The sequence below is a fragment of the Vombatus ursinus genome, unplaced genomic scaffold, assembly GCF_900497805.2.
Source record: "Vombatus ursinus unplaced genomic scaffold, bare-nosed wombat genome assembly UNPS02014167.1, whole genome shotgun sequence".
Taxonomy (NCBI): Eukaryota; Metazoa; Chordata; class Mammalia; order Diprotodontia; family Vombatidae; genus Vombatus; species Vombatus ursinus.
Genome location: NW_020953945.1, coordinates 1,927,366 through 1,952,065, shown reverse-complemented (window position 1 = coordinate 1,952,065; position 24,700 = coordinate 1,927,366). Strand labels below are relative to the sequence as shown.

Sequence of the window (24,700 nt, the reverse complement as noted above, 5' to 3'; positions counted from 1 at the left end):
TATGAGGAAGGGCTGGAGTCATCAGATTTTTGTCTCCAACCCTTTCCTTTCTCCCCAGACCTCTTTAATTGGAAGCAAACTTAGGCCCCTTTATAGCTGTCACAGCAGTTTCTTTCCCAGGTTTGCGCAGGTAAACAAAGTTGTTGTTGAGTCATTTTAGTCATATGTGACTCTTCATAACTGCATTTGGGATTTTCTTGGCAAAGATATTGGAGTAGTTTGCCATTTCTTTCTCCAGCTCATTTTACAGATAAGGAAACTGAGGCAGACAGGGTCAAGTGACTTACCCAGGGTCACACAGCTAATGAGTGTCTGACACTGGATTTGAATTCAGGTCTTCCTGAATTCAGGCCAGACACTATCCACTGCACCACCTGGCTATCCTTTGTTTACTGTTCTGGAAAAGATGTGGCCAGGGAGGGCCAGAATTACTGTATGAAAGTCAAAACACATTTATTAAGTGACTACTGTGTGCATTTTATGTTCTAAAGTATATGTTTTGTGTTTCCCTGCTTCTTCCATGAATTGAATATTAACTAATTGTTAATTAACTAAATGTTAATTTAATTAACTACTCAGCTAATTGAATGTTAGCAATAATGTTTCCCTCACTATTTTGTAAAATGTGAACCATGACTATGAGGCCATGAGGCACAGTGGAAAGAATGTTGGATTGATAGAACACCTGGGTTCAAATCCAGTCTCCTACCCTTACTAGCCTTGCAGATCATTTAACCCCATAGAGGGTTATAGGGGGCTGCAATCTGTATGGAAGGAAACCAGCAGGTCCTTGAAAGCCTGGCCTACCATGAAGATGCGGGCCCGGGCTCTTGAGGCTGTAACTGGGCCCCAGCCTTTGCCTTTGTTTCCTGATTTTGGGCTCAAAAGAGACCACTGCTGGCCGTGGCGGTCACCAGTTGGCAAGCATCTCTTGTCCTTCCGCGTCCTGGTCCAGGGCTCTCTTCACTGCCCCACCCAGCTGCCTTCAAGTCCTGTATCAACAGTAGATAATCTTATTTTTTAAAGTTCACGGACCTTAACTTAAGAACTCTTGTTTTGGACTATGACGGACATTTGGTTGGGCCACCCTCAGGCTTTGTCCATCAGTCCATATCTCTTGGACAGACAGCGCAAATGGACTGGGCCCAGAATCCAACAACAGGAGGATGGTCCAGACTGCCAGTGGGAAATCGGGTCATGTTTTGGGGGTCTCAGGCTCTTCCTGGAAACAAAGGCCCATTTTTTTAAACTTTTTTTTTTTAATAGTACATGGCTGTGAGTCATGGGAAAGAAGATAGGAGTAACTAATTTTTTGTATTTTCCTGGTCTTTTTGGGGGTGGTTCAATTGTTTTTCAGTCGTGTCCAGCTCTTCATGACCTCATTTGGGGTTTTCTGGAATGGTTTGCCATTTCCTTCTCCAGCTCATTTTGCAGAGGAAACTGAGGCAAACAGTGTGAAGTGACTTGCTCAGGGTCACACAGCTAGCAAGTGTCTGAAGTCGAATTTGAACTCGGGTCTTCCTGACTCCAGGCCCAGGGCTCTCTTTATCCACTGTAGCGCTACCTGGTGGCCCAATATTATGTCTGGTTTTTTTTGGGGGGATAGTAGTAAGACCTAATTGTTAGATATCTTCCCCATCTCCCCTTTACGTGTCTTGAGAATCAACCCTCAACATCCTCTGAATCCTGTGCCTCCAGCATGGACCCCTTCTGTGCCAGCTGGGTCTTGCCCAGGGCTTTCCCTCTGTCCGTTGGGGCCTGGCATTCCCCATGTCGCGGGGCTCTGATGAGGCAGGGGCTGTGTGGGACTGGCAGCGTTGTGTAGATGCTGTGCTCGTGGGTAGGCCATGGGAGGTGCACAGTGCTTGGCACATAGTACGCATCTGATCAATGCTTGCTTTATTTAGCAGAGGACAGCACTGGACTTGGAGTCAGGAGTCCGGAGTTCAAATCCAGCCTCAGCCATTTCCTAGCTATGTACCTTAGTTTCCTCATCTGTAAAGTGGCCAGAAGAGCAACTGCCCATTAGGGTTGTTGGGTGGATCAAATGACATATTTGTAAAGTGCTTTTATAAACCGTAAAGGGCTGTACACACGCTTCATTCACTGGCCTGCTTAAGGACTGATCTGTCTGGACAGAATTTAGCTGTTTGGGGGCTGCTGGGGCCTGGCGACTTCCTTTCCTCTCTCTCTCCTGCCTCATGGATGCCGGGCACCCTGGCATCGTTTACCCACAAATCCCATCGGTTTGGTGCCTGTCGGCCCTAAGCGAGCGGCCGGCCCTCGCTGTACAGCCTGGCCTCGGCTGCCAGCCCGGGGAGGCTTCTCGCTCCCGGCTTGTCTCCGTCTGCCATCCTATTTCCTGTCTCTGGGGGTCCGTTACTGTCCTTCCTCTGCTCCCTTCCTTGAGTTTCCCTCTCCCATTTTTGTATATTGTTTGTATTTATTCATCTGTGTCTATGTGGTTTCCCTCCAATAGACTGTAAGCTCCCTGTGGGCAAGTTCTGTGGATCCCTCGCACCTAGCCAGGGGCCTGGCTCAGAGATGATGGTGCTGATGATTAGGAAATTAACTAGTCACTTGCTGCCATGGATGGTGCCAGTTTGAATGAGGAGGGAGGCCAGTGTCTGTGTCCTGAGGCCATCTGTCGTGGTTGCCTCTTAGAGGCAGTGAGGTGAAGTGGCTTGCCCAGGGTCACACAGCTAGTGTCTTGAGATCAGATCTGAACTCAGGTCCTCCTGACTCGGGGGCTGGTGCTCTTTGCACTGTGCCACCTGGCTGCCCCTATTTTTTGTCTTCGGCTGGGGACGGGGATGCGGTGACAGCCACAAGTGCCACTGGGATCCAGGACCACCACACACAGCCTGGTGCTGTATCACCTCCCAGTTCTCTACCTGTATAGACTGCTAATGGGCCAGAGGCACCAAGGGCAAGGAGCATTGGTGTTGGGTGATACCATCCCAGTTTGCCAGGGCAGAAATTCTGAGGAATCTACTCTCGTGGTCCTAGCCAAAAACAGCTGTCGGAAAGGAGCAGCGCAACTTCCAAAATGGCTGCTCCTTCTCCCTGCCTCCCCCAGGGCTCTCTGCCCCTTTGCTCTTGGGAGATCTCCAGAAAGCCTGCTGGCTGCTTCTTGCAGGGCTCTGAGGCAGGGTCCCCGAATTAGAGCCTGGCTGGCTGATGACTGCCCAGCTGCAGCGGGTCCAGGAGGCCCCTGGTGTTTGCTGAGTCACCCTCCTCAGAGATGGAATGTCTGCCATCCACCGGCCACGAGCTAGGACCGACAGCTGCATTGGGCGCCGTCCTCATGGCAAAGGGTTCAGCCTACGAGTCAGCCAAAGCTCCTGGTAGGCTGCAGCCTGTCTGCATCAGAAGATCCGGGCTGGGCCCAGCATCCCAGTGAGACGCTCACTGAGCACTCACTCTGCGGGTCTCACTTCACACTCTCGGGGGCTGGGAGATCCCAGGCAGACCACTTAGACCCGGTCCTTCAGTCTCCTCATCTGTCAAATGAATGTGTGACAGGAGGAAACGGGAGCCCGGGCCACTTCAGAGGGGTCAGTCAGGTAAGACATGGCATCCTGTGAAACTGGGAGACCGCCACATCCTGAAGTGGGCTTCTTTGGGTGGATGCCTTGTCAAAATCCCTTTAATTCTGAGCCTGGGACCAAGGCAGTAGAGGAGAGAGGGGAATGGGGAGAGGGGAGATCTCCCAGACTGGGCTCTCACTGGCCGCTCCTTCCCTTCCTTCCTTCCCTCCCGTTACACTGGCCCAATGCCTGGCATACAGAAAATGCTCATTCAACGAGTAAGGCCAACTTACTGGACTTCCTCAATCTCTGCCTTACTGGCCACCCAATGGCCTTGGCTGAGGGAGAATCTCTCCGCTGTCTCCTCAGGGGTGGGTTTGGAAGTGGGCTGAGGCCCTGCCTTGTTCCCTCTTTCAGCTATTACAAAGAATAATCGCGGAGTCAGAAGTGATTTCTGGGGCAACTAGGTGGCGCAGTGGACAGAGCACCGGCCCTGAAGTCAGGAGGACTTGAGTTCAAATCTGGCCTCAGACCAAACACTTGACACTTACTAGCTGTATGACCCTGGGCAAGTCACTTAACCCCAATTGCCAAAAAAAAAAAAAAAAAAGATTTCAAGAAAACCTGATTACTTATTGATCAAACTAACAGGAAGAAAGGAAACAGGTTTTCTTAAGTGCCTACTATGTGCCAGGAACTGGGCTAAGCACTTTACAAATAGTATCTCATTTGTCCTTACAGCAACCCTGGGAAGCAGGTGCTTTTATTATCCCCATTTTATAGCTGAGGAAACTGAGGCAGAGCAGAGATGAAGTGATGTGCTTAGGGTCAGAAGCCAGTAAGTGTATGAGAGTGGATTTGAACTCGGGTCTTCTTGACTCCAGGCCCAGTACCCAGCACTCTAGAAAAACATTTCCTACACTAAATCCTTCTCACCAGTCTGGCTTCCATCTTCATGTCTCTACTGGAATTGCTCTCTAGCGTTCCCAATGATCTCTTTATTGCCAAATGCAGTGGCCTTTTCTCCATCCTCTTCCTTGACCCCTCTGCAACCTTGGACACTGCTGGTCATTCCCTTCTCCCTGATCCTCTCTTCTCTCTTGGTTTTCAGGACACTGTCCTGGTCCTCCTCCTCCCTGTTGGACCACTCACTTCTCAGGCTCCTTTGCTAGACCTTCATCGAGGTTGCACCTGCTAACCAAGGGTGCCCCTCAGAGGTCTGTGCTGACCCCTCTTCTTCCTCTGTGCAGTCTTGTTTGGTGATCTCATTAGCTCCCATAGATTTAATCATCATCTCTGTGACACAGAAGGCGCCACCACGTCACCCTGCGCTCCACGAGAATAAAGATTGTCTTACCATCTCCTGAGTATGCACATAGTAAGCACTTAATGAATGCTTTGCAGAAAGTAAGGGTGTTTTTCCTTCATTCCTTCTATGCTAAGGATCTACTTATCCAGTCCTGATCGCTAATCTCAGATCCCCAGCCACCTACTGGTCAGCCCAAACTAGATTCAGAAAGCGTCTTACACTCACTATGTCCAAAACTGAGCTCATTATCTTTTCCCCAAAGCAATTGCTTTTTCCAAACTCCTCTGTTACTGTGGACAGCACCACCATCCCCCAAACCTGCGCGTCATTCTTGGCTTTTCACTCTCATCCCCCCATCCAACCTGCTGTCAAGGCCAATTGGTTTTACTTTCTTAACATCTCTCAAAAAAGTCTCCTTTCCTCTGACACTGCCCCCACCCTGGGGCAGACCTTCATCCCCTCAGACCTGGATTACTGCAATAGCTGCTGGGGGCAAGGGGGGGCAGGGCGGGCTGGGACGGGACAGGGTCTGCCTACCTGCAGCCTCTCCCCACTCCAGGCCGTCCTCCATTCAACCACCAAAGTGATTTTCCTAAAGCATAGGTATAACCATGTCACCTCTTACTCAGTTAACTCCAGTGGCTCCCTGTGGCCTCCAGGAGCAAAAGCAAAATGTTCTGCCTTGTCCTTTCCTACCCTTCTAGTCTTTTTACACCTTATTTTGCCACTCAGCGACACTGGCTTCCTTGCTGTCCCCTCACCCCCAACACTCCATCTCCAGGGACTATATTTTCTCTGGCTGTCTCCCAGGCCTAGAGCGCTTTCTCTCCTCATTTCTGAGTCTTGGCTTCTCCGACCTCCTTCTACAGGAAGCCTTTCCTGATCCCCCTTGATGCCAGCACCTACCCTCTGTTGACTGTCTCTGATTGGCCACGTCTAGAGCTTGTGTGTACAGAGCTCTTTGCACATTGTCTCCCCCACTAGACTGTGAGCTTCTTAAGGGCAGGAACTGGCTTTTGGCCTCTCTTTGTATCCTCAGCACTTTAGAGTACCTGGCACAAAGCAGGTGCTTAATAAATGGTAACTGACTGACCTACTCTTCACCACGCCATGCCGGGAAGGCCCAGGACAGTGGGTGGATATCCAGTGGAGAACTAATGGGGAGTCGGAGAAACCACAGGAGAGGACGTGGCTGGGTTCTAGTCTGCTCTGGGGGAAGGGGGTCACCACATTGACGAGATCTCAGGGCTAGCCAAACCCTGAGGGTCAAGGGCCTTTTACGCTGCTAAGACCTCTGGATTCACCCCCACACAAATCAAGTTTTATTCCTGGTCTTAGACATGCAGTCTCAGGTCAGGAGATCTAATTATGTTACTTAAAATTACAGAAAAAAAATGTAATTGAATTTTCCTACGGACAGGACAGTGATACATGGGTTTTGGCACAATCCCCGTAGAAACAAACCCCGACCAGGCTGAGAATTTGCCTAATGAAAATGAGCTTTTGAAAGGGCACAGAAAGGAAATCATGAGCACGATGCTAAGAAGAAACCAGCATTCCTTGGAGTTGGCTATGGCTCATTCCTGCCTCACCATTAAGGGTATGGCTTATTCAGGGGGTTAAAAAAAGGGGGACCCCCCAGCCTGAAATGGGGCACACAGGTAACTTGGACCTTACAAAGAGAAGTTCCCCAGGCCCTTCCTTCCAAAGGAAAAGAAGGATGCCTCTTCATGGTTTCAGTCTTTTCTACTTTGGGCCACACTACTGGGTGCCCAAGATGCTCAGTATTTCTTTGGAGGCAATCTCCATTTCAGGAGTCTTTCAATGTATTGGAATCATGGTCTAGACCAAAAAAGACATGAATACCAGAGGCAGTGTGGTCCAATGAATGGAGCCCAGGGTGTGGAGCCAGGAGAATCACAACCTCAAATCTTGCCTCTGAGACTTGCTGCTGGGGTGATTTGGGGTAAGCATAATTATTATTGGTGATTGTGTGGTTGTGTGGTTTGTCCTTCGTTCTCAAAGAGGACCATGACATCGGGGAGACGATGCCGTGACATACGAGTGAATTGGATATAAGTAAGGGAGGGCTGTGCAGAGTCGCCAGCCTCACTTTCTCCTCCAGAGCTGTCAGGGTCCAGTGGCCAGATATAGATCAGGATGACTGGAGATGGCCTCCATTGGTAATTAGGCACAAACGGTAAACTTCACATAATGATGACTATTATTAGGAAGATTTTTACACCCCCCCCAAACAGACTTAACCTTTTTTTAAAAAAAAGGTTTTCTTTCTTTATTGAAAAATGATTTTTTCCAGAGTTTACAAATTGGATACTTCAAATAAAACCAAATCTCTATAAAACCAAAGCCACAAAAAATCTTGTCAGAAAAGCCCCTCCTTTGTAGAAAGAGAAAAAGTTAAATAAACAAAAAAAAATTAAAGTTAAATAAAAAATAAAATTTTTAAAAAAAGTTAAAAAAGAAAAGAGAGTCTAGGCCACACATAAACATATAAAACTTAAGAAATGAATTTTGATCAGTGAAAAGCTTAGGCTTTCAAGAACTGACCATTCAAATAGATTTCTCCCCCAACGATAAAGCATGCACAACGGCATTGGCTCCTGCCATTCAGTCAGTATGTAGTACAGTAAAAGTGTCAACATTTAGGCTGGATTAATATCTACTCATGGAAGCGCTATTGGCTTCTGGGCAGCCAGTGCTCTGGGTCTAAGAGGCGGCAACCACCCTGCCTCCTTTCTAAGAAGTTCCCTTCTTGGCATGATGAGCCAATCTGAAAATGGACCTCCTTCTCCCTTGCGATTGTAGAGACCTCAGCAGGTGCAGAAGTCTTCATCTCTAGCAGCCTACCTTTGATCTGCCCTGCTAAGCTATCCCACAGCTTGAGTCAGTGGGTACACATGGCTTCCCAGAGGCTCCTGGTCTTGCCCATGAACTCCAGGTTGAGGCATCTATAAAGGCAGTAGCAGTAGATACGGGCCATATTTGCATAGAGCACATCTCATGGTATAGAAGTAGCTACAGCTTGTGGGAACTCCCACAAGCTTAGATGGACCACAAAAGGCCAGAGCGTTACCCAGTGCAGCCTAGGTGTAGCCCAGGTTGGTGACCTGAACTTAGTCTTCTTTGGAAGCCTTGGAAGAAACATACTGATGGGGGCTCATGAGCTATCATTTTGAATGGCTTCTCCTTCTTCCCCTTCCTCCTCTCCTCCTCCTCCTTCCCCTTCCTCCTCTTCTCTTTCTCCTCCTTCTTCTTTTTGCTTTAAATAGTATTTTATTTTTTCCCACAAGAAAATTTTTAGCATACATTTTTACAAGATTTTGAGTTCCAAATTTTTCTCCCTCCCTCCCTCCCTTCCCCTCTTCTGAAAATGGTAGACAGTTTGATATAATTTATATATATATAGCACATACTGCTTTGGACACCTCCTGAAGAGGGGAAAGGCAGATAAGGCCAAACCTGTGGCTTTGCCCATCCTCCTGAATCCCCAGTGTGCACAGTGCCTGGCACACAGTTAAGTGCTTAATAAATGCCAGTTAATGATGACCAGCAGGGAAACAAACCTGGGTATGAGAGGTGAGAAGCCTACCACTGAATCACCAAAGGCTTCCCTCTTCTGGACGCTAGAACATTTGTCCTCCAAAGAAAGGTGTCGCCTCTCCCCTTTTCCATGATCTTTGGTACATGGCTGGCATCAGCGCAGCACCTGAAGGTAGAGTTATTTGGCAGCTCCTAACTTAAACTGATCAATGACCACTAAGCACCCTCTTCCTTGGGGATCCCTGTCTGCTCTCTTTCTTCTGATAGTTCCAGTGCAAAAGCCATTCTCCTTGGCAGAGTAAACAAGCAAGGTATGAATTGAGATCTCTGCCTACTCCGACAGTTACCATTTTCTCATCTGCTCCAAGCAAAGGTCTGTCCTTTCCTTCCTTTCCTCCAGTAGAGCTAAAAATACCCTTTTAGTGGGGTTACTTACACTTCTTAACTCACAGTTGTTTTGTGAAAAATGCCGAAGAAACAGGACTTATTTTTGTTATTTCTCCCAAAAAAGCTAATTTGATGGAGCTGAGTAGCCCAGTGGAATCAAATGCTGGGCTTGGAGCCAGGGAGGCCAGAGCTCGAATTCTGCCTCAGAGAGTTACCAGTTGTGTTATATCGGGCAAGTCACGTAAACTCGAGCCTGTTTCCTCATTTGTAAAATGGGGATAATAACAGCACCTACCTCTGAGGGTTGTCATAAGGATCCGGTGATAAATGTAAAGTGATTTGCAAACCATAAAGCACTAATGCTATTATCTTTGAACACTTTGGAGCCGGGAGCCGCTGGGGGTCCTCGATACTAGACTAGGGATAGAGTCTACTCTGGGGATGAGGGGCTCGGGAAGTTTTGGAGTACATTAAGCAAAATTAAGTTTATTTTCATGCCAAAAGAGTGATGTATGCAAATAAAACTTCTATGATTTTCATTTTAGTTCTGATTTGCTCATCTCATATTTACTGTTTCTAAGAGCAGCAAATTGCCAGCATTTCCGTTTTTGCACAGACCAGACACCCCCCACCCAGCCCCATCCCTCCGCCATTTGCTGAATGTAGAACACCAGAGGTTCCTCCTCAGGAGCATCTTTTGGAAAATCTTGCTTTACGCAACAGGATCACAGACTTACAGCTGGGAGAGGATTTCTAGGCCTGGGCACGTCCGAAGGCAGCTGGAAAAGAACCAGGGGAAAGGGAGAGTTGGAAGATCTGACAGCGGGAACAAGGAACTGAGAGAAAGCAGGGCAAAAACAAAGCATTCCCTAAGAGCAGTCTCATCCCCTCCGATGGCCCTAAGCACTTCGTCTGGACCTCTCCCTTCTTCCCTGCCCCTCCCTCCATCCTAGTACACTCACCTGGGTCCACACGGGGAGGTAGCAGGTACTGGTCATAGTGCTGGCCCCAAAGTTGAGAGAACCGAGTTTGAATCCTGTCTCAGACTTAGAAACTGTGACCCTAGGCCACTCCTGAAACTTCTGCACCTGTTTCCTCATCTGTAAAATGGGGTTGCTTCATCTCCTACCTACTTCCTTCACACTCACTTTGGGAGTCTGTGGGTCACTGACGTTTGTTGAGGTCTGTCCTCGGGTCAGGCAGCTGACCTAAGTTACCAGCCTCGATTCACCAGGCCCTTGACAGACGCTTGATGAACCAACTGTCTCCCGAGTCTGGGAAGCTTGGAGATGGGGACATGGGTGGGAAGAGGCCTAGAGGAATGTGGACCTTTGAGGGAGGGGTGGGATCTGGAGAACAGGGCTCCAGCTTTGACTGCGCCATTAGCGAGGGCTCCCTCCCCTGCTGGGGGTGCCCAGAGACCCATTTGGCCCCAGTGCTGTTCACCACTGCTTGGCTGTTATCCCTTCCGGGCAAAAGGGGCGGGTCACTTGGCCTTACACTGTCCTGTCTCTACGCCTTAGACCCCCAGGTACTAACTGACCGGGGGCCCCGCCGTCTGCCTGTGTGCCATGGGCCTTTGCATCCCACCAGCGAGCCTTCTCCGTGCTGCCCTCCACTGGGGGTGAGGTCCTCCAGAACGAGGAGTCTCACCTTTTCTATTTGTGTCCCCCCCCATGCTTGGCACACAGCGAGCACCCACTAGGTGCCTTTCCATTCGTTCCTCTGGCTGAGACCTTTGTTGGGACCTGTCCTCAAAAAGCCTGGGGGGGGTCTCCTGAAGGGAAGCCCCTTCCCCAAGGTCACACCATGACCATGACCCTGGAAGGGTCAGGACTAGAACTCAGGCCAGGACTAGAACTCAGGTCTTCTGACTTCCCCTCCAGGAATCTGGCCCCCCAACAAGGCCACCTCTAATCAATGTTTCTGCAGAGGACAAGGTACCACCCCAAAGGTGGAAATGATCAAATTAGGTTTTTAAGAGAATCAGTCTACCCAGCCCTTGCACCATGATTTTCTTTCTTTCTTTTTCTTTTGGCTAGGCAATCAGGGTTTGCCCAGGGTCACACAGCTAGTGGGTGTCAAAGTGTCTGAGGTCCCGTTTGAACTCAGGTCCTCCTGACTCCAGGGCTGGTGCTCTATCCACTGTACCACCTAGGTGCCCCCACCCCCAGTTTTCTTTCTCACAGTGAGAACTTTACCTTTCCAGGACTCACTGACCTCCAAAGCCCCTGCCTCCGCTCAGTCTATGAGCCCATGCTATTCTGAGTGCCCAAGGGTGCCTGCCGCTCTGGGTTTGGGCCAGGAAGCTCCTGGAGAGCCCCGCGGCCAGCCAGGTTAGCCAGGGCGCCCGCGGTCCTAGGGCCGACCACAGGCACCAAAGAAGCATTCTTCGGCTAGCCCCTCTCCTGAGCGGGTCTACGTTTAGAAGGTCAGTGTTGTAAGCGGCCCGAGCAGCTGAGCTGACGTGGAACCAGAAGGGGCTGAGATGACGCCTCCTGCTCTCTCCCCAAAATGAAATCATGCCATTCAAAATCAGCTTCTCTGAGGCACTCCCCACCTTCCCAGGCGTCTGAAATGCGTTGAAATGAAAATCACCCTCAGTTCAGGGAGATGACGACTCACTTCTGCAGCCAGGCTTTCCTTCACAGCGGCCCCCAGAAGCAGGTAGTGGAGGTGTCACTCTATAGGCAAGGGGGAGGGATTTGTTTAAGATCAAACAGGTGCTAAGAACCAAGGCAGGGACTCCAACCCAGGCCTCCCACTTCTAAAATCCGCCCCCCCAGTGAATGAACTCAGTGCTCTGGGTGATGGGCGAGGAGGCAGTCCTGGAAGACTCTGGGCCTCTAGCCCCATCCCATCAGCCCTCTGGTGGGGACCAAGGGAGAAAAAGCCTTGAGTTGGGCCTGAGGGACCCCTTCAGTGCCTGGGAGGGGGATGGAGTACCTGGAGAGCAGACTGGACCAGCAGAGTCCACTGACCTGCTGGGGCCTGGGCCTAGGCTCTCATTGATCCGACTTCGGTTCTTCTCTTTGGAGTACAGAACACTCCTCAGCCAGCCTGGCTGGGGACAGGCCCCAGCTTCCAGCCCTGGGAAGAGCCTTCTGGCCCCTTACAAACAACAGTCCAAAGACCTGGGGCGTTTCTGGGGTTTGGAGAAGCTTCTGGGGCCAGCTCCCAGGAAGGCGGCCCCTGGGAGCGGGAAGGGTCCAGATCCTGCTCTGTGGCCGGAGATCTGACCCGCCGGCCTAAATCCCCTCGGCTCACATCTGGCTGGCACCAGTCTCCTGGGGGACCTCGAATAAATCCCTTCCCTTTTCTGTCCCTCTCAGCTGCCTTCTGGTGTAACGAAGGTGTCAGACATACGCTCACTTAGGTTCGTCTGGCTCCCACCCCAACATTCGGAATTCCCCTCAAGTGGCAGTCCATGCCATCGGTGTGTGTGCGTGTGTGTGCATGTGTGCGCGTGTGTGTGTGCGTGCGTGCGTGCGTACATGACGAGGCCCCCGGTGAGATGGAGCAAAGCCCACCCGCCTCCAGGCCAGAGAACGGCCTGGGTGCCGGCCTCCACAGCCCCCGGCGGCCCTGCCACTGCGGGTGGAAGCTCTCCCTTCTTCCCAGTCACTGGAAGCAGGCCCTCGGGGGGCCAGGAAAAGCCTGGCAGGAGGCCTGGCTGAATTTCGTATCCAATGCTGTGTTCATTTATTTCATACTTACAAAAAGAATTGCCCACCCCTTGTCCCTTCCCAGAAAAACGGTCTCTTTTACAAACATTTAAAAATTAAAAACCAAATGAGGACAGGTTAATTTTGGTACAATTACTGAGCAATGCAGTTGTCATAATTAGAGTTGCAATGTCCTCCGGGTGACAAGTGTCCACGTGCCCCGTAGGGAAATCCTGATTAGTGGCCAAGGAAAGTCCTCTTTCACAAGTGAGCAGATTCTCACGAGAGCCCACCCGTGGGGGAGCGTGGCCTTCCTCTGGGCAAGGAGTCTCTGTGCTGCACGCGCCTTCTGTCTCCACACGGCAGCGCTCCAAGCCTGCCGAGCTCGTGGAGCTCCGGGGCTGCCCACGGCCGCTGGCGGTGTGCTTATCGCCAGGCAGGCAGATGGCCGGCTCCCTCCGCCTCCCCAGCCGCGGCAAGTTCCCTGGAGCACGTGGGGAGGCCTCCTGGCCCCATGGAGCTGCAGCTCTGGAGAGGGAGGTCCTTCTAGGAAGGAGGGCCGGGCCTGACCGCGTCTGGATGTCACACACCTGCCGTGGTCTCCTTTGACAAAAACACGCCCCGGGTGCTGGAGGCCCTCCCGCTGGCTCCCTTCAGGAGGGCAGGGCGGCCGTCTGTCCGCCAGGCAAGACATGGCTTGTGTCTGTGGTTAGTGCCAGAAGCGGTGTTCCTCCGAGAGCGGGCCCCTCCGGAAAGCCGGAGGCTGCTATTTGTCTCTCAGGATGTCCAGCTGCTCCTGGAACTCTGTGAAAAGTCGCTGGAAACGCAGGTTCTGCCCGATGACTGGAAGCAGCTCTTTCAGGAGCTCTCGCTTTCGTAAGCCCTGCACACAGAGATGAGAGGGCAGAGTTGGGGTGGGGGTGAGCTCTGCCCATCCTTGGGCCTCGTGTGTGTGTGTGTGTGTGTGGTACGTGTGCCAGGACCCAGCCTCCCTCTCCTCCGCCCTCGGCCCAGGCAGAACAAGGCCAATCCCTTTTCCAGGTGACACGTCCTGAGATGGCACAATCTGACCCCTCCAGCGGCAGCAGCAGACCGTGAGCTCCTTGAGAGCAGGCCCTGGTCCACTGTGGTCACTGTATTTCCTGTGCCAACCCAATGCCTGCACATAGAGGCACCTAATCAATGCTGTGGACGTGGCCCCAGGACTGAACGCGATACTCCAAAGATGGCCTGGTCAAAGTGCACGGCCTGTTGCCTCCCTATGACTGCACACAGTCTACACCAGATTCATTCGTTCTCTTGGAACCTGTACACTATTCGTGCTGACTCCTAGAGCCTACGGTCCACTAGGACTCCCAAATCCCCCCCCCCCCCCCCCGATAAACTGTTGCACAGCCGTACCTCCCCACTTCTATTTGTGATTCACCTTGTTAGATTAACTACAACATTCTGGCTCACTGGGATTTCTGAATCCTGGCAGCCAATGCTCTCAATAGCTGCAGTCTCCCATCACTTAAAGATGCACATTTATACAGCCACCCACATCACTGCGGAAGATGTCCCTTCTCAGCGCCCCGCTGGGGATTCTCCTGGGCCCAGGAGGCGCTGGGAAGACGACGCCTAGCGTTCCCTTCTGCTGACTTAAGGCTTTTGTGCAATCACAGTGCAGTCTAGAACCCACAACAGGCGCAGGGCTGACGGCTCGCCAGCCCGAGGGCGTTCTAAGGCATCTCCTTCAGACCCCAGCGGCCCTGGGGGAGGGGTCCAAATTCAACCAGGAACCAGGAACAGCTGGGATGTCTGATACGTGGGCTGAATCTCTCTGGCAGCGCCCAGGAAAGCCCTGCTTAATGAATCCCTCTCTGCAGGTCAATTTACGTGTCTGTCTGTCCATGACTGTGTCTGTGTGTCTGTCTACCTGCTCCCTCTATTGGTCACAGCTAGGTGGTGCCACAGATAGAATACTAGACTTGGAATCAGTTAAGAACTGAGTTCCAATCCTGTCTCAGGTTCTTACTAGCCGTGTGACCCTGGACCAAATCAGTTAACCTCTCTCAGCCTTAGTTTCCCCAGGGCCAGCCCTTCCCAAGCCCTCAGCAGGAGGCAGCCCAGGGCCCAGAGAACCCATTCCCTCGCCTCCCTTGTACTCTACTGGTGATGGCAGCGTCAAGGCAGTCCTCTGGGGACCACGGTCTGGGGAGTCCCCTCGGGAGGGGTGACAATTCCCAAGTCCTCTGCCCACCACTGGCTAGCCTCCTGCCATTTTCCCTTCCTAAATAAATGGTTTTAACAGAATCAGAAAGTCTTCTTTCTGACTCAGCCACCTCTCATTCTCCAGCAGGGAAGTAACAGGACTTCTGAAGGCCGGGCTCTTTGAACTGTGCCTTCTCATGTGAGAGGGTAGCCCTGGGGGGCCTCCTCCTCCCCCCTGCCCTCCAGCCTCCCTTCCTCCCATTCCGTGTCCTGACCGCTGTGCCCAGGAGGAGGGGCCTCTGGGGGAGGCCCCAGTAGCACACCATTTTCCAAAGGTTCCCCTCGTTTTGGGCAGCACTGACTATCCTGGCAAAAAGGAACGCGAGGCCTTACCACCACTGTGGATTCCCACTGACTTCCAGTAGAGTAATGGACTGGCCCCAGCAAATCCTTGCATAATTCTCGAAGCCGATATTCAAACCCTGAGTGTGAAAGGAGGACACACGGAAGTGTGGGGCTTAGGCCCAGAAATAACTGACTGCCCCTCCCCGCCTCCCAGCTGGGCCTAGGGGGCCAAGGTCCTGGTGGCTCCAGGCCTTTCCCCAAACACTGCAGATAGGAAAGGGAAGCTGAAAATAACCCAGCCCCAGCCCCAGTCAGGGCTGCTGCTTTCTTAGCAAAGCATGCATGGCCTGGGGCGGGGGGGGGGGCCCCCCCCGCGGTCCTCTGGGGATTCTCAGCTCTTTCCCTGCTCCAGGTCCCAGGGAGGGCTTTATCTCTCAGGACAGAGCCAGGAGCCCCTTGCTGTCCTGTACATGCTCAGCTCTCAGGCCCACCTGCTCTAGCTAGGCCCCTGGACCCAGACGGTGCTTGGCCCTGGCTGGCTGGGAGAGCAGCTCCCGTCTGGGCCAGGCCCCATCAGATACTGATATAGGCCCTCACCACACCCTGCCTGGCATCCCCAAATCCTCCTGTGGGTGGGGCCCTGGCTCACCTTCATTAACTAGGTACCGTGCATAGATGAGGAGCCAGTGGCGATATTCATGGCTGGACTGTAACGTCAGCGCGGCCGCCATCTGGCTCTCCAGGTAGGCCAAGGTGGTCTCCTGCTGGACCAAATGAGGCACGGAGAACAACCGAGTAGCTTGTCTTCCTGAACTGCAAAGATGAGACGAGGGGGCATGGGATGAGCTGGGACCCGGGGCCTGAGCCGCTGCCATCAGCCGCGTCTCAGACTTGCCCAGAAGGACAAGCGAGACCCTTCACCCAGGCTTTTGCCCGTCCTCTCCCTCAAAGCACAAAAAAGGTAAGGGGGGCACACACGATAGAGAGAAGGGCTGGAGCCTGGCAGGACACAGAGAATCCAAAGAGTCAGGGGGTAAAGAGGCCACCCCTGCCTGACCCCCATCTGTCCATCCAGGCCACCCCTTGGGACCTGCTCCCTTTCAATCCAATCAACATTTACTCCTGCATCACAAAAAACTGTGGATGTGGACAGACCAAACCCCTTGTAAGCCTGGGGAATGTCCTGCTCTCCTCCCTAGGTCATGGGCCTCCCTGGGTACCCTCTACCCATCCCCCAACACTGCTGGGAAAGCAGGCCCATCCAAACGGCCAGGGCTGGCCGGGGAAAGCTGCTGGCCAAAAGGCCCAGAGACAGCCTGGCAGGCCAGCGTGCACACAGGCGGCCCAGGGCGGGCTGACCACAGACAGCTCCGTGTCAGAATCAGATATGGCTCGATAAGCAGATGTCAGTCCTCATGGCCCTATGCAGACTGACTTTTGGCCTTGGTCAGCTGTCAGGCAACCTCAGTATTTATTAAACACCTCCTGCGTGCCAGGTACCGTGCTCAGCAAAGACATCTCCTGCCCTCCACGAGGAGACGATGTGCAAACAAATATACACCAAGTGAGCAACACAGAGGATAAACAGGAAATAATGAATGGAGGGAAGGGCTGGGGAAGGCGGCACTAGCTGGGACCTGAAGGCGCTGGGGAAGTCAGCCGGCAGAGCCGAGGCGGCTCGGGGGCCCCACGTAGGAAGGTCTCTGAAGGCCAACCGGCATTTTGTATTTGATCCTGGAGGCCACAGGGAGCCACTGGAGTTTACTGACCAGACACAGTCAGGCCTGGCTGACGGGGGGAGACTGGAGGCAGCAGCGACACCCCCCCAAGCCCCCCAGCAGCTATGGGCCCGCATGTGAGGGGGCAGGAGAGGAGGGGGCATATCTGGGAGAAGCTGCCCTCGCCCTTGCACCCCCTGACCCCTGGGCCTCAGCGTGTGACCTCTCCCTCTCGCCCGAGCTCCAGGCAGGCAGGGCTCATTTGCAGGGATCTTCTGTCTGTACTTCGAGCACTTGGAACAATTCCTGGCACACGGAGGCCATCTCATCAATGTCTTTTCTTTCCTCCCTTCCTAACACAGGTAAAGTGCTCTACAAACCTTAAACTGCTAGACCTAAATGCTGGCCACTCCTACGCTCATCATTCATTCACTCAGTCCCTGGGGAGAGGGCAGGGGGTGTGCGTACTTGGACGTGCGGCCCTGGACGATGGCGAGGGGTCCGGAGCACAGCATGGCCTCCTGGGACGGTAAGCTGCTCCTGTAGTCTGCACACTGGGCCAAGGAATCCTGCTTGTCAGAAACCAGATTCCTGGAGGAGGAAGAAAACAGGCACCGTCATGAGGGTGCTTCAGGAGTGCTGGGCTAGGCTACGCGATACACCAACTTTACCATCTCCATTTTACCACTTAATGAGCTAATTCATTTGTGTTTGCTCAGTGTCAGGACCTGTACAGTCATGGTGCCCCTCGGGCACAGGCCCTCCACCAACACAGACGGCGTCTCCCAAGAGAGCTGCCCGGAGCCGAGCCCGGCCACCAGGGAGACCTCTCTGGTTCCCTGGTGGAGCCTGTGGGACCAGGGTAGGGTGCTGGCAGGACCCCACCTGGGCTGGGGAGGCGGTCTGCACCAGGCTCCATGAACGTCCCAAACCTGAGCTTTGTTAAGCCCCTCTGTACGTGGGGTCTCTGTTGTCAGGAGACCGCTCCTCCTCACGGCAAGGGACAGGGCCCCAGCACAGGGCCGGGGCAGTGGGGGACCATTTCGTAAGCTCCCATCTCTCACAACATCCTTCCTTGCCAGGAAAGCACTGCAGATGTTCTCCCATTACACAGATGAGAAAAGTAAGGCTTCAAGAGGCGACATGACTTGCCCACAGTCACACACAAGGTCTCCCCTGAGGTTCACCCTGTCCAGCTAACCGAAAACCAACTCGCTAGAACATATGCCCCAAGGAGAGTGGGCCCAGGGCCCAGCCAGGCTGCTTCCCATGAGGCTGCTAGGACCGAAGGGCATTCCAGCTTGCTCGAGCGTATCCCCCTGGGGTCCCGAGCAGTCCAGGCTGACGGCTACAGAGTCCCCAGGCAGGAAGAGGCAGCTAGGCCAGGCTGTGTCTTCTCAGGAAGCCCTGCACCTTTCTGTGGTTGCCCAGCTGAGGCCTCCTCCACGGCCACCCTCTGCTCTCCAGCCAGCACGGGATTCCTGTGGCTCTGTCAGTCTTAGTCCCTAATAACGCCTGGAGATTCCAGAGAGTACGACCTGCTCCCACTCTTCTTGGGGGCAGAGGCCGGCCTCCATCGAGGGGGCTCCCACTGAAGCGGGAGGGCTGAGTGCCAAGGCAGGGCTGGTCTGGGATCTAACGTCACTCCACTGAGGGCGCCTGAGGCTGACGCCTCCTGAAGGTGCAGCCACGTGTACTCCCTGCTTCTGCTACCCGGGGTCATGATGAATATGGTGAGAAGGGGACCTGGGCCAGTCTCCAAAGACATTCAGCTCCAAGCAGGTGGGAGAGCCATGCGTGGCTCCAGGGGCGTGCCCTTGTGTACTCCTCACGTGGGCTATGCCACAAGGGCACCAGAAATCCTGGGGCTCTGGAGACACGAAAGGCCCTCGTGGTTGGTATGGAGAAACAAGCTGGAGGCCACCAGAAGGGCAGGGATTACGCTAGCCCTCTGAGAGATGAGGGAGGGGGCAGTGAGCTGCCCAAGGGCAGATGGCTCAGTGACAAAGGAGCTGGGGCCCAGCAGCCAGGTCTCTGGCACTTCTTGCCTGAGCCTGCCACCCTCCCCGCACCCCGGGGCAGTCACGAACACGCCGCCCTCACAGCTGGGCAGGGACACTGCAGCCGCGTGCTTCTGGAGGGAGGACTGCTCTCAGTAGGCTCTGTGCACCTTCCACACAGGGGCCTCCAGCTGGGCAAAGCATTTTCCTCACAATCAGCCCAAGGAAGTAGGTGCAGAAACGTTCGACCCTTCTGACAGTCAGCCAAGAGGTGACTGACCCAAGCTCCACAGACCACAGTCAGCGGCAGAGCCCAGGGTTTGGGCTATAATGCTCCCGCGGGCACCCTGTGGCCAGGGAGGTGGCGTGGCCCAGCCCTCCCCCACCACCCCAGCTGCTTCCATGACTGACCCACTGGTGAAGGGACTTGGCTGGGTGGGCCGTACAGAGAAAGCAGTAAGGAGCAACCCATGACCGTCTGCACAGGCCCGGCTGGCCCCTGACCCCGGGCTCAGTTTTTTTTTTCGTGGCTAGGCAATGGGGTTAGTGACTTGCCCAGGGTCACACAGCTAGTAAATGTCAAGTATCTGAGGTCGGATTTGAACTCAGGTCCTCCTGACTCCAGGGCCAGTGCTCTATCCATGGCACCACCTCGCTGCCCCCAGGGCTCAGTTTTCAACGATGTGAATCCTTGAAGTGGACCACAGAAGCCTGCTGACCTGGAGAGGCCTGGCCTGCGCCCAGGAGCATCGGCCCCCATGCCCCCAGCATGCCCAGTGCCCACTGGCTGCTTCTACTTCCAGGCCCATCACAGCTCCCACAACAGCCACATGCAGGACCCTCGCGGCAGCCCAAGAAGCGGGAGGCCAGAGGCCCGCTTACTCACCACGTGGAAAGGGCGGGGTTGAAACAGTAGGCCTTCCCGTCAGACAGATTCATCACTGGGATGCCATGCTGGGTCAGCAATATCTGTGAAACGGTCATATCACTTCCTAGAGAGACCAGTAGAATTATGTTCCCACTGCCGTTAAGATTTAGAAATGCCTTGAAAGCCTTTTCATTAACCACAGAAATAAAAACCTTCATTTCTCTCGCACATCACAGTTTACAAAGTACTTCACAGCATCTCATGCTCATTGCAAAAATGAGATAGATTGTGCAAGTATCAATTATTATACCCATTTTATAGATGAGGAAACTGAGGCCAGAGAAATGAAGCAACAGATGGAAGATGAGCCCCTCCCCTGAAAACTGACTGGCCCCATCTGGAGATCTCAGCTGAGAGGACCCCGTGAGGCCAAGGCCAAGGTCCCCCAGGACCAAGCAGAACTCAGCTCTCATAAGCCCCTGGGCCTCCTCTTTTGGAGGCTAACCACTTCTATTCCCCCGGGAGCTCAAGGCCCTCCCCTGGACCCTCTCCAGTGGGTCTGCTGCGCCCAGGGCTGAGGAAGGCAGAGGGACAAAGACACTTCTTCACCTGGTTCAGAGGCCCGTAACCTGGATGATTTCATCTGAGGCTACCACCCAGTGAAGAGGGCTTTTGTGTCTTGAACCAGCCCCCTAAGTGCCCACTGCTGGGAAAGGTGGATGAGCAGGCCACCAGCCTCCATTACCTGATAGAATAGTCTGCAGAGACTCATCTTTGATGACGACTACCTGTTTATGGACATCCCTGTGAAAGGAGAGGCGGACAATCAGTGTCTGAAAGGTGAACGTCACCAACGAGCACGTGCATGGCTTCACTCTTGGGCCCTCTGGCCAAGGCCGGGGGGAGCCTGGAGCAGGCCGCGTGGCCTCAGCAGGGGACATGACCTCCCAGTGGGCACTGATTTTGCCTCTGATCCCAGAACACTGGTCTGGAAGAGAGCTCACAGACCTCCCAGTCCCATCTAGAGGGGTGGGCCAGGCTCCAGGCCAAAAGGCTGGTGGACAGGCATTTGGCACAGAAACATGTATGACCTGGAAGTCCTCTAGGGTGGCTGCCGTGCCCTTCCCCCTAGCTTACAGGTGCCCGGGCTGTACCCAGCACACACTCGGGGCTCAGTGTTTACAGGCTGAGCTCCCAGAGACTCCACTCTTATTTCAAAAACTACCCATCTCATGCATTGTGCTCATCTGCATACAGACGCTAACAGAATTCTAACTAATTTTCAAAAATCACCCTATTCAAAAGTGCCTGGATGGCTATGGGGAGGGTCCCTGGGGAAGAAGGCAGAGTCTGTGCCACTGAGGCAATGGGCCTCCTGGTCACCTCCCAGAGGCAGAACAAGACAAGAGGGGCTGAGCGGGTGAGGCTCTGGCCTGCCCACATGGATTTGAGTCTAGACCGCCTTCAGGTGAAGGGGGAGCAGCCTGGCCTGCAGGGGCCTCTGAGGTTGTAACTTTGAAGGATTTTGACTTACAAGAGACCCTTCCTCCCCTGCCCTCCCCATCTCTCTCCTCTCCGAGAGACTGCCTCTCTTTCCCCCAGCCCACAAACTGTCCCTGGCGTGAACTGGAAAGGGAGCTGGGCTCCAGGGGGGCAGGGCTTGGGCACTTACCATACAGACAAGGTGGCAGCAGAAGTGAGGGCCATGATGTAAGGACCTGTGCAATGGAGCGTGGAGACAGGGGAGTGCAGGACGATCGGAGGGAGTAGGCGGCGGCCGCAGGCAGAGAACACAGACAGAGTCCTCTTCTCACAGGCAGCACAGACCACATCACTGGAAGGGGCCGAGAGGAAGAGGGTGTCAATGCTGGGAACAGTCTAACTGGGCCCGAGTCTGACTCCCAACAAAGCCTACCTTGGGGGCGAGGGGGGAGGGAAAGGAGAGAGGGAGGGAGAGAAGCTCAAGTTTATATTGCTATCTGCCAAGTTCCCCCAAGGCCGCCCTCGGCCCGGCTCAGCAGTCCAACAGCCAGCCAAATAGCTCACATTTATAACATGCCCGAAGGTTCACAAAGCTCGCCACATCTCATCTGATGCTCATGTGCCCCTGGGAAGGTGGGTGCTGTTATCACCTCATTTTACAGATCAGTCCATAGATCCGGCACCCCAGACCAGAGCAGGCCCCAGGTGAGGGCTGACGTGCATCTGGGAGATCCCCCAGGCTTTTCATCAGCCCCAAACACTCTCCCACACAGGAAGGCCCCCTTGGGATGCTGTCTTGGCCCAGAGACAGTGGAACGGGCCATGGTGGGTCTGAGCCGGATGGAGCACTGGCCCACAGGGTCCTAGATAGTTCCATTCCCTTCCTTTTGCAGAGGAAGAAGCTGGGGTAGTCTCCTGAGGAACCAGGAGAAGCCTTTGAGAAAGGGCCTGGGAGACGTCACACCCCAGCAGAGGCCTAACCAGGAAGGAGGAAAGGTAACGACAGATGGACGGCCCCAGCATGCCTGGGACTGCACTGTCCCAGGATGGACCGTGGGCTACTCTGGGGATGCAGCCCCTCGAGGGCCAGCCCTGAAAGGTCCCCAAGACTCTTCATGATGCCATGACGGAGGCAGAGTGAGCCTCAGTGTCCTCACTTCACAGAGAAGGGAAATGAACGGAGGATGGAGGGCTAGAAGGAGCAGAACCTTGGGGTCACCTGGTCCAACCCCATCATTTTACCCATGAGGAAGCTCCATTTATGGAACACTGTACTGTGGCCATCTAAAAACCCTTCTGGGTTTGGAGCCAACTACAAAATGGCTCTGGTCTACACTGCCACCCACGGAGCTGTGACACAGAGATCGGAAACCAGTCCGATGTAGCTGAACCAGAACTCGCCTTCACTCACAAAGCCCATGTCTGGTGTGACTCCTACGCCAAGGGACAGTAACCGAGGGGTGCCACTCCCAGACTGTAGGCCAATCCCTGTCTCAGGAGGCTCTGGCTCCATCAGTGACCACCCCTGCTTACACTGGTGCCTCCTTCCTAAAGCAGTTACAGGGGCGTGGCACGCCCCAAGGGGGCCCCGGGATAGGTGCTGGAGCTGTGCCAAAGGTTGAGGCACGTGCACTTACCAGCTGCCTGCCGCAGTGAGAATCCGGCTTGTCAGGACCGTCTCCCACTCTTTTCCTTCCCGTGTGCACTTTAACCGGCTGAGCTTCAAGCCTCCCACCACGGTTACATCGTTTTCGACTTCAATGTACAGGGAAGGGTCAGAACTCACCTGCAGCGGGAAGGGAGAGAAGCTCTCTGAATGGCTGCATTTCAGCCCGGCCTCCCTAAGTTTCTGGGCTCCCTGGCCCCAAGACGCTTGTCGGGAAGGGGCCGAGGAGACAGTGGGCCAGCTCAGCCCCACCTGCTCCCACTACCTGCTGGACTGTCAAGTGGAGAACTGTTTCTCCCAGCCACATACTCTGCATGGCTCCATATGCCAGGCTTCAGAGGAAAAAGCCTGCTTCCGCCTCAACCAATACTGGCTTTGAAGGCAGAGCAGGGGAACAGAGCGTCTGAGACTCAGCCGGCCTCGCCCAACAGGTCCCAACCTTGTCCTGCAAACCCAGCTTGTAGACACGCCACTGCCCCAAACCTGGCCCCTCTCTGGCTGGCACCGATCCTCCCCAGAGGCCTTCTGTGAGCATCAGAGCTCTGTTCTTGTCTCAGCTCCCTCCCCGAGGGCCAGGCCCTGGGGGCTCTGAAAAGGGCAGCTTCCTAATCAATGCTGATCGGTGCTGGAGACAAGGGTGTTCAGTTGTGGCAGGAGGCCGGGCCTGGGCCTTCACTGCTGCCCATCAGAAGAACCCTCCCAGAACAGCCATCCGGCTCGGCTCATTTCACCATTTACTGAGATAGGCAGGTGGTCTGGCCAGTCAATGACCTGTCTCAGAGCGGAGCCCACGCTCTGTCCGCAGCATGACTCTGCACTGCTAAGGCGCATGGCACCTGGCTAGTGAGCGACTGGGAGAGAGCCACGCCCTAGCTCCATGAAGGGGGCCTGGCAGGGGCATGCCCAAAGCTTCCTTCTCCTCCTCTCATGTGCTGGGGCCGGGGAGGGAGATGGGGGAGATGGGGGCTTATTGAGACAGGATGGTGGGAAAGTTTAGGTGTGATGAGAGTGTGTTGCCTACCAACATCATTTGAATCAATAAGCATTTATCATGCACCTACTATGCGCCAGGCATGGGAGACACAAGGAAAGGCAAAAATGGTGCCTGCTCTCAAGGAGCCCACGCTATGATGAACAATGATAATGTGATCACTTAATTATATAATTCTAGGTATGCTTACATTACAAATGTTGAGTTGACAACAGAGGGGGGAGGCTGGGGGTGAAAAGGAGAAATAAGAGCGAGGATATTAGAAAAGGCCCCTTTGCCTGAGTTTCGCCAAGTGGCAGAATGCAGTGCCGCAGAAGGCTTGCCAGCTATGGCACCTAACTATTGACGGCCAAGGACCGAAGACGTTTTTACAAAAGGCGCAGATGACCTGGGGTTGGGGAGCGCCCGACGAGCCAGCGCTCTCTGGGACCGCCCCAGTGTCCTCGGAGAGCGGCCAGACGCACCGAGGGCGGATGCTTCGACCGGGGCCCTTGGACCCAGGACCGGCCCTGACCGTGAGGCCGACACACGCACGCTCTCCTGGGCGGGGCTGCTGCTGCTCCGGAGACACTCACAGCTCACCCCCATCCCAAAGGGGCTCAGAGACCTCTCTGCTACAAGCCCTGTTATAAGAGCTTGTCTACGGGTCTTTGTACACAGGCACGATGGGAATTCGTGAGCCTGCAAGCAGTCACGGGGCCAAATGCCGCGCCTGACGCTATTCTTCCCGGCTCGACCTCCCCTGGGGCAAGCCGACACACACTGGTGATTCTGGGTCAAGGACTGATGGGGTGGGGCCGACTTCAGTGGGGGGATCTGAAAACAAGGCTGGCGAGAGCTTCTCTGCACCCCTCTTCTCAAGGGCAAACATCCCCACTCTGCCGACAGATCTCTCCTCTGGAAGCCCACTCACTGCATCTCCAAGGGCTTCAGTGCCCTGGGTCACGGAGGAGCCCCTTCGGGCCCCACTGCTCTCACTGCAGCT

General features: G+C 54.1%; 1 protein-coding gene and 1 long non-coding RNA gene across 3 annotated transcripts in view; both read right to left on the bottom strand.

Moving 5' to 3' along the window:
- Positions 1 to 9,429: 9,429 nt before the first annotated feature.
- Positions 9,430 to 12,350, bottom strand: LOC114041129. 2 transcript variants are annotated; one of them, XR_003568885.1, is made up of 3 exons: positions 11,734 to 12,350; positions 11,348 to 11,471; positions 9,430 to 9,566 (listed from the first exon to the last, which is right to left on the bottom strand). It is a non-coding gene; the product is annotated as an uncharacterized LOC114041129 (long non-coding RNA). The 2 variants fall into 2 exon arrangements; XR_003568886.1 differs by having other exon boundaries at positions 11,769 to 12,350.
- Positions 12,351 to 12,470: 120 nt separating this feature from the next.
- Positions 12,471 to 24,700, bottom strand: part of LOC114041142 (protein HIRA) — a 76,718-nt gene continuing 64,488 nt past the window's right edge. The window contains exons 19-26 of the mRNA XM_027859419.1: positions 22,696 to 22,844; positions 21,249 to 21,410; positions 20,322 to 20,380; positions 19,595 to 19,700; positions 17,177 to 17,299; positions 15,640 to 15,803; positions 15,039 to 15,127; positions 12,471 to 13,335 (exon numbers count right to left, since the gene is read on the bottom strand). Coding sequence (XP_027715220.1) covers positions 13,219 to 13,335; positions 15,039 to 15,127; positions 15,640 to 15,803; positions 17,177 to 17,299; positions 19,595 to 19,700; positions 20,322 to 20,380; positions 21,249 to 21,410; positions 22,696 to 22,844 — 969 coding nt within the window. The 3' untranslated portion in view covers positions 12,471 to 13,218. The remainder of the gene's footprint in view (positions 13,336 to 15,038; positions 15,128 to 15,639; positions 15,804 to 17,176; positions 17,300 to 19,594; positions 19,701 to 20,321; positions 20,381 to 21,248; positions 21,411 to 22,695; positions 22,845 to 24,700) is intronic.